Source organism: Gavialis gangeticus, unplaced genomic scaffold (assembly GCF_001723915.1).
Source record: "Gavialis gangeticus isolate Ggan-Ray unplaced genomic scaffold, GavGan_comp1, whole genome shotgun sequence".
NCBI classification, from domain to species: Eukaryota; Metazoa; Chordata; order Crocodylia; family Gavialidae; genus Gavialis; species Gavialis gangeticus.
This window is the reverse complement of record NW_017729024.1, coordinates 101,830,287-101,838,904: the sequence shown is the minus strand read 5'-3', so window position 1 is coordinate 101,838,904 and position 8,618 is coordinate 101,830,287. Positions and strand designations below refer to the sequence as shown.

Sequence of the window (8,618 nt, the reverse complement as noted above, 5' to 3'; positions counted from 1 at the left end):
CCCTTTTTTTCTGGAAACATATTGACCATGCTTAGCCCCAGTTAGGCTGAAGTTCGGACATCTTATTTCTGTTATGGGAGAGTATAACATTGATGCTGTTTGTCAAATGTTTAGATCGACCCTGAAGACATGACTTTTCAAGTCCAAGCCCAAGTTGTAGTTGAAAAGTATTTTTTATTAGTTTAGGGGGTTAACATGTTTGGGAGGCCTTGCAATGTCCTTGGTGATATGATTTCATTCTGAAATGAGCCGTCTCTCAGGAGAACAATTTAGCATCACCTCAGATTCCCAGCTAAATCCTAATTCAAATTAAGACACCAGCTGTTTGGTCCATCTCTTGTGTCATGACACAACCAATCTAATGAACTTTCAGAAAACTTGAATTATTCTGTCTTGCAGATTACAAAACATTGACTGCACGAATAGCATTTTATAACCCACATACCCTGCCCTGTTACTTAACATTTAGCATTATAAAATAGCCTTGAAGACAGTCACTAACTAACCAAAATGATTACATTTAATAGCAGAAACAATAGAATAATTGGAAAAGATGCAACTGAGTGAAGTGGTGTATTTTGTTTTTAAATAAAAAGGCTGCTCATTTTTAATTCAATCACCTGAGGAACAATTAACTGACAAAAAGGAAAAATGTAGCACAATGCATTACACATACACAACAATTTATTGTCAGCATGAAGGTAGGATAACTTTGAATTCCTGCATGTGTTTCATTTTACAATCATCTCCTCTGTATTTTCTCTTCACAGGATCAAGATAGCCTCAGCTCTATTTAAGTGTAGGAAAATCTGTGTGGGGGTAGATTATTTCAAATGAAAAATGTAGACAATTTGTTAGAAATAGAGACATGCACCTGTCTCATTGGTGTGGATAATACTAAAATTAGAAGAAAGAATAAGCTGCATTATTTGTGTTAAAAATAACCACAGTTCTGTTTACTCACTTCCATGCTCCCCCTTCTCTTCCTTTCCCCTCCCCATTAAAATGATCTTTGCAGTCTCTGAAATACTGATGTGTGTTCAAGGATTTAGACTCACCAAAGAACACAACCTCACAGAAATAAGTACCTTCAGTATGCGTCTTACAGCTTGCAGCTTGTTCTTGACAACAGGAACACCAAAAACAAGGAGGGTTGGTAAATAAACCCAATGTAAAACTAAGGGGGAAGTACCCACTTGCATATATTGCAAAAATCAGAATTAAAAGGGAAGAAACTGCCCAATTAAACCGAGATGAATCAAAATGTACATCATGTTGCTGCATGGGAAGCCAATCCAAATAAAGCAGATCAAGAGTTTGAGCTAAGGATCTTTCCCACCAACTTCAAAACAGTAACAAAAATAAAAGGTTTAACCTGTAAAGCATGGGTCAGAGATCTTTTGCTTCCATTCGTTTTGGGGGTTGAAGCTTTTAACTGCAACTGTTATTTGGTTTTCAGGGTGTAGCTGAATATGCAGACTAGGGGTCTAAAATTTAATGGAACAAAATCCTATCCTAGGCCCTAGCTGCTTTTGCAGCATTAGGGCAACACCATTAATCATCCAAGGTGAGTGGCCAATAGCTCAGCATAAAACAGTGAGGCCTCCTTACAGATCATGCTTATATTTTCTGCACTGGGGTTACAGGTGGCCCTTGCAGAGTTCAGATACGTCATTAAAATATGCCAGCTGTCTGTTAGTTCCTGGAATCTTCCCCTTCTTACCTCTGGTGCAATAGAACTACACCCAGTTTTACTGCAACTGAGACCTTGGTACACGTGATACAAAGCAATGTCACACAGATACTCAGGTTAGCTTGGCATGTACTAGCTATAAAAAGGGAAGTAATATAACATATTAGCAAAACACTGGGTGTGTCTACACGTGCAATTAATACGAAGCAATAAACTTAAGAGCAATTTGAGCCGAAGTAAACTACTCCTGGGCACATCTGAATCTGTGCCCAGGACAGCAGCAATTTGAGACAGGGCAGAACAGGCCTGGGCTGGCAAGGAGCAATGGGGGTCAGCCCCAAGCAGCGTTGGAGCTGGCCGGAGCATGAAGGTGCTCTGAAAATGTAGAGCTGTGTGGCTAAATGGAAGGCAGGAGTCTGGCATCTGGCTGGGTGGACTGACCAGGTACAATTTATGCTTAGGGCCAGTGTCTACGCATACTTCTAATTGCAGCAAATAACCCCAGCATAAGATAGTACTACTATCTTTACTGCAGCATTAATTAGTTTACTGCAGCCTAATACTTTTGCACATGTAAATAGTGACACTTTACTCTACAACTAGTTAGTCTACTCTGCAGTTAAGCTCATGTGTAGACACGGCCACTAATACTCTTCTTTTGGGGAAAGGTAATCAGTCTAGGCAGAGCCTTGTGCTAACATGATTATGATTTTCTGGTCCTGGAGTAAGCCCTTGTACCTCTGCACAACACTGTCTTGTATTGCGTAGACTCCAATATGTGAGTTAGCACGTTAAGAACCAGCTTGAGGTATCTCTGCATGGCATTACACTATGACTTGTAAACTGATTCTTTGTATCAAGAGGGGTGAGGAAAAGGACTTACCCTTTAATATTTAAGCAAGTGGGTACAGACCACAATCAGGCTGGCATGGATCTTGTGAATGTGTCAATCCACAGAGAAAAAATGAGAAATATAAAGATTGTTTAAAATGAGCAACTCAAACGTCTTCTGAGACAGATATTTTAATGTTAAAAAAATCTTTCAAGTAATTCAAGGTGCACTCCAATATTTGCTATCAAACGACTTATCCTTATGGATACCCACAGCTCCCAAGAATACAAAAGAAGTATAAAATAAAATAAAACTGTTTACAGCAAATACAAATGTCTGAAAATCTCTCAAAAAAACCTGTTTATACAAATAGTTATAAATTCTTTAATATTTTATACAACTAGAAGGTGCACAGACTGGCATTCAAGCGGTCAATGTAGGCATAAGTCTGTATCAAAAGTTTAAAATTGTTTACTTGGGATAATGGGATAGTTTAAAATGCCATAAATTAAAATAAGTTAGTTCACATTTTTCCAGCACTTATGTACATCAGTCTCTAATGTGCTCTTGAAGCCTGCTTTAACAGTTCCACATCTTTCCGTCGGTTCACATTCCCTCTGGTGCAGCCATATTCTTCCAGTTGTATAGGTATAAATTTTTCAATCTGATCTAGCCCCTGTCCAGCAGGACTGGTAAACAGCTTAGTCCAGAATGGCTTAAAGTTTCCTCTGAATCCCAAGAATGCTATGCTGCCTGCAACAGAACACATTTAGAGTTACAGAAACATCAGGTGAAAGGGGGAGAGAAAGAGGGAAAATAGGTCAAATCTCACATTCCGCTACATTCTACATACAATTTACAAGCCAAGAAACAAGACAGCCTCACTGGGAGATCCCACAGACATGCATATTGTAGTAGTCTCAACTCTACATTAATGCCCCACCAAAAAGGACTGAGTGTTTTATGTTAAAAATTATATTTTTCCCTGACAACTTCCTTTATCATACAATAGTTTGAGATCCTAACTGAACAGACAACTTAAGTGAAAGGTAAAAATACTGACTTCTCATAAGCAATTTGAAAGCAAGCCATATGTAAAAATTAAACAAACCCTTATTTTGAAGATATGCTGGTTTGGCTGTCCCCAGGGACATTAAGGCTTCTGAAACATTAAGGTTTCTTATATCCCCTCTTGTGCTCAGTAAAATTATTGACCTGTACCAGAAAAAGTGAAGATGGAAAAACCAAACATTTACCCAAACATTTAACATAATTGCAAATATTAATGGTCTACTTCCCATTTAAGCTGGCTTAATAAACCCATTATCCTTGTAGCATTATTGTATATCGAAGTAATTAGGGAGGGGGGGAAGGAATGAAAAATGACCTATTTAAAAAACCATCTATGAAAAAAATTGACTTTTAATAGTTAACCTTTTCTTTCTTAATAAAAATATCACTGATAATGTTAAAGACTATAGAAAAGTCCTTTCATTAAAAAGTAAGATTTTGTGAAAATGTACTAATATTGTCAATATAGACTGGTAACAATAAAATTATTTATTTTGAAACTTTAGAAATTAAAACTCTGAAACTGCAGCTTTGCGAAATTAGTTTTTCTTTTTTGACAAGCTCATGGTACAGCAATGCCACCTGCTTAAAAACTGGTTTATTAATCCTTCGCTGCCAGCGTATCATTGAACTAAATCCTTGATTTATTAATGTGATGTCGCAGCTGGTATAGCAAACAAAACTCTGGCTTGCATCTACTGATGTATCACAAGCAAGACCCAGGAAGTCAACCTCCCACTTTACTCGGCCTTGGCGAGGCCGCAGCTGGAGTACTGCATCCAATTCTGGGCTCCACAATTCAGAAAGGATGTGGAGAAGTTTGAGAGGGTCCAGAGGAGAGCCACGCGCATGATCAGAGGACAAGAGAGCACACCTTATGAGGAAAGCCCAAGAGCCATGGGACTGTTCAGCCTGGAAAAGCACAGGCTCAGGGGTGACTTGATGGCAGCCTATAAAAGTACATAAGGGAGAACGTCTGTTCACCAGGGCTCCCCAAGGGAAGACAAGGTCCAAGGGTCACAAACTCCTGGAAGCCTGTTTTAGGCTGAACATAAAAACTTATTTACTGTCTGAGTCCCCAGGGCCTGAAATAGACTCTGGACACTTTCAAGAAACACTTGGATGCCTATCTTAGTTGCTGGGATCATTTGAACCTAGCTGACTCTTCTTGCCCCTCAGACAGGGGACTGGACCCATGATCTTGCAAGGTCCCTTCCAGCCCCAATGTTTATGAAATCTATGAAATCTATGAAATATTAAAGCATTGTAACTAATGATTTCACACAACTTAGTGTCCTTATTAAACCAAACTTTGTTCTTCCCACCACCTCCTACCACTGCATAATGTATAGTTAATAAAGGAACCTTTGAAAATATAGGTGGGACATTTTGGGAATATTTACACTCAAATTGCTTAATTTTTTCAAAGATAGTATAAATATAATAAAGGACAATTCAGCTGCTTTTCCTTACACTTCAGTTTAAAAAATGTTTTTCAAATGTGAAATGAGCTATGGCTTGACTACCCAGAGGAAGCACTCCCAGGGGTTCTGCACTGCAATGTAAAGCACACTATACAGTTTGCAAACAAATGAACAAGTTTACTGTAATATACCTTTGTGGTATTCCAGTTTTTAGATACTCCTCCACACGTTTAACATCCGCTTGAGGAAACAACTTCTTTTCTGCCACTGTGCCACCACAGGCATCAACTACTACAGTGAATACACCAACATCATTGAAAGAATACTTATTTCCATTGACCTGCAATAAGAGTGGGGAGGGCAGAAGACAATGACAGAGAATATAAGCTACTGCCTTTTTTTAAACTTCCATTTGTAAACACATTAATATTCTGCTGTTCACATTAACTGTCAGAGTCATCAATAGGATTTATGCATAGCCGAGTGCATCATCCATAGTATGGTCACTGCATTCCTTTTATCTTATTGTAGCATAATCACACTCAATGTCACTTATGTGTAGTACATTAGATAGCTTCTCTTGATCTCTTTACCAAAGGTTCCTTATCAAAAAGGCAAAAAAAGCCTATAAAAATATCCCTTAAAAGTTTGCAATAAATACTTTTCCATGTTGCAAACAAACAGCACACATGACCATATTTTCACGTTCACAGCAGTGGCGCTCAATCTCGTCAGACTCAAGAAAGTACAAGCTCTTTTGAACACCACAGCAATTTCTTTGTTGCAAAGAACTCAGAAAGACCACAAGTAGTCAGAATGGATTCCTATATAACATTTCTGGCTTTATCCTGAAAATTGTGCATAGAAGTTTGCACACCTGGCAGTGCAAGTACTGCACAGCACTCTTACAAGTTCTCATGGCACCCTGGTTGAGAATCGCTGGTCCAGAGTTCAGAAGGCTGTTTACTTTACCAACATGTTTGTATTACGTTGCAAGGCAATAATATAAATTAAGATTTAAAATGTGAGGTACAGAGGGTACTTGCAAATCTTTAACTCCAGTGCCATGTACAGTTTTCTTTTGGCTCCGGAAAAATGTCAACAAACCACCCGCAGTGCAACAATCACATCACTACATTTATCACTGAGTCAAAGTAAACCAAAAAAAAATCAAAGCTTTTCAGTTCTAACTGTAGCTTCAAAAAGATCTTAAAAACAATTTGGAATGCATGGTAAAATTAGGTAAATATTCTGTCAGTGGAGAAATCATTTCTTATTTTTACTCAATCAAAGTTTAACTAGCATATACATATGATCAAAGTGATTTCATTAGGAACTTGATGAAGATTTTAAATCCTTTCTTGTTCTTATGCTTTTCAGCCAAGGTGTAGAAGGTGCTAGATGTTAGATTCCAAAAATCCCCATTTAAGTAGATAAGTAAATGTTCTGACTGTCAAAACTGCAAATTCCAATTTAATTCACTGGAAGTAGGTTCTGCTCCATACAAGACTGTACGAATATGTAGCTAGCCTGATTCAAAGTGCTATGGGATAAGTCACTTAAAAGAAGACCAAACGATAACTTACAGAGATAAAGGATTGATGACCACTTCTTAATTCTGCTTTACTCAGTGACTGAATCTGCACAAAGAGGTAGTTTCTGTGAGGATCACTGGTGAATGGCATCTAAAATAAAAAGAAAAAAAAGTAAGACACAAATATTCAGATACTAATTCTTACTAATACATACTGGATTCTTTTATGCTCTACACTACACTCTTAAGGAAAGGAATTGTGTTTTGTTGTATATCCATATATTGCTTAGTAGGTAAGTGTTATTGTAACTGAAAATAATGCATGACAGAAGAAAAATGAGAAGCTAATGGAACCAAAATTCTTACAGCATCTCTTACAGACTTGTTTTGGATTTCAACTTCTGAGCCACTTCTCCATATGAAATAATATAAACTTTAGAGGGAAGAAGCAGGTTAGCAAGATACCAGGATTTTCAACAAAATTCCTATTGATGATGCTTTGAATTTTTCCTTGAGTAAAGCCTAGGACAGTCAAATTGACATGGCAACGAATATTTCTAGGATGGTGACACTATTTGAGGAAAAAAACTATAATATTGGAAAGTGGAAATTAAAAGATGAAAAAGTAAAAAGGTAGATTTCATAAGAAAGTACCATATAAAGAGGACTTCATATACTGCAAAAATCATTTTCTAAGAGAAAACAAGAACAGAATCACTGCATTGGGGGTGGGAGGGGACAGTGAAAAAAGTAAAAACATGAGGGAGCAGTAACGGAAAAGTTTTAAAAAAATCTTATTTGTTCAGTTCTGTCTCTAAGCATGACCAAAAGTGGAAGTGCAGCAGGTTTTCTTGAACTGGAAAAAAGATCCCTTTTTTACCTTTCAATTAGTTACTACCCTTACTTCTAACCACAGTTGGAGTAAAAAGAAAGGACAGTAGTTGCAGTGAGAAGGAGGGGGAAGGAAGGACTTAAGCTCAACTCCAGATATTTCTTCTAGGAATAAGGAAGGAGAAACTTTGAACAAGAAGGGGCCAAAAAGTAACAATTACTCCAATCTTCAGCAATGACCAACCTGCACATAAAGCAAATCAAGAAGCAGGAGATAATAGAAACTAATAGCCCCAGGCAGCTTAAACCATTTTGCTTTAGTTTACAGGCATCCCGGCCATCTCCTTTCCTCTAGCTATTTCCCATTTCACTGCTATCCCAAAAACAAGGATGGAGAGTTGCTTGAAAGCCTCTACATTAGTTGTGTTCCACCTAAAAGACGCAACTTCTGGACCAGGTGACATCATTTTAAGGCTAGTTTCCACAGATGACACAATCCAAAGAAGCTGTTGCTTTTTGGCTGTGGCCAGATACCTTTTCCCCACCCCTTTTCTATATATGTTAATTCCAGAGCAGCTCCAAAGCAATGTTGAAGTTTCAACAGTTCAAGAGAAAACTTTTTTTCTTATTGGTCTAAAGGACAAGCTTCCCCCATCCATTCCTTGCCCCAGTGATTCTTTGGATTTTTCACTGAAATATACATCCTTTCCCCCCCCCCTTTTAAAATCAGTTATTACAAGAAAAAAGGTAAAATCCAGTGGCTGAACATACAATTTGATCAGACCAGCAATTTCACTCTTTTATATACCTCTTGGTTATGAATACATAACTCTTTAAAAAAAAAAAAGGAAAGAAAAAAAGATTCCTAATTCTGCAACTGTGAATATGTATTTAGAAGGTGCACTGTTTTATATTTTACAAGCTTCTAAAGCATATGCCTTAAAAATAAAATAGAGCAACATGAAAATAACTTTTATTTTGTACTCCAGAATTCATTTATTATGTCATTACCTAAGCGCACATCCAGACCAGCATGCACATGTGGTTTGCAGTGCCTCAAAGCTGTTTGGGGTGCTGAAAACCATACATGGCACATGAACATCTGTTTGCAGCACTGCTAATTTGCAGTGCAGCGCTAAAATTTAACACCAGTAAATCCCAGTGCAGTGCTAAATTTTAACACCAGTAAATCCCAGTGTCAAAAAAAAGCTGCCACTAAAAAAAAAAAAAAAA

General features: G+C 37.6%; 1 protein-coding gene across 1 annotated transcript in view; it reads right to left on the bottom strand.

Annotated features, from left to right (window-relative positions):
* Positions 1 to 2,700: 2,700 nt before the first annotated feature.
* TMEM2 (transmembrane protein 2) overlaps positions 2,701 to 8,618 on the bottom strand; it is a 72,688-nt gene continuing 66,770 nt past the window's right edge. The window contains exons 20-23 of the mRNA XM_019517466.1: positions 6,607 to 6,705; positions 5,212 to 5,360; positions 3,637 to 3,740; positions 2,701 to 3,278 (exon numbers count right to left, since the gene is read on the bottom strand). Coding sequence (XP_019373011.1) covers positions 3,082 to 3,278; positions 3,637 to 3,740; positions 5,212 to 5,360; positions 6,607 to 6,705 — 549 coding nt within the window. The 3' untranslated portion in view covers positions 2,701 to 3,081. The remainder of the gene's footprint in view (positions 3,279 to 3,636; positions 3,741 to 5,211; positions 5,361 to 6,606; positions 6,706 to 8,618) is intronic.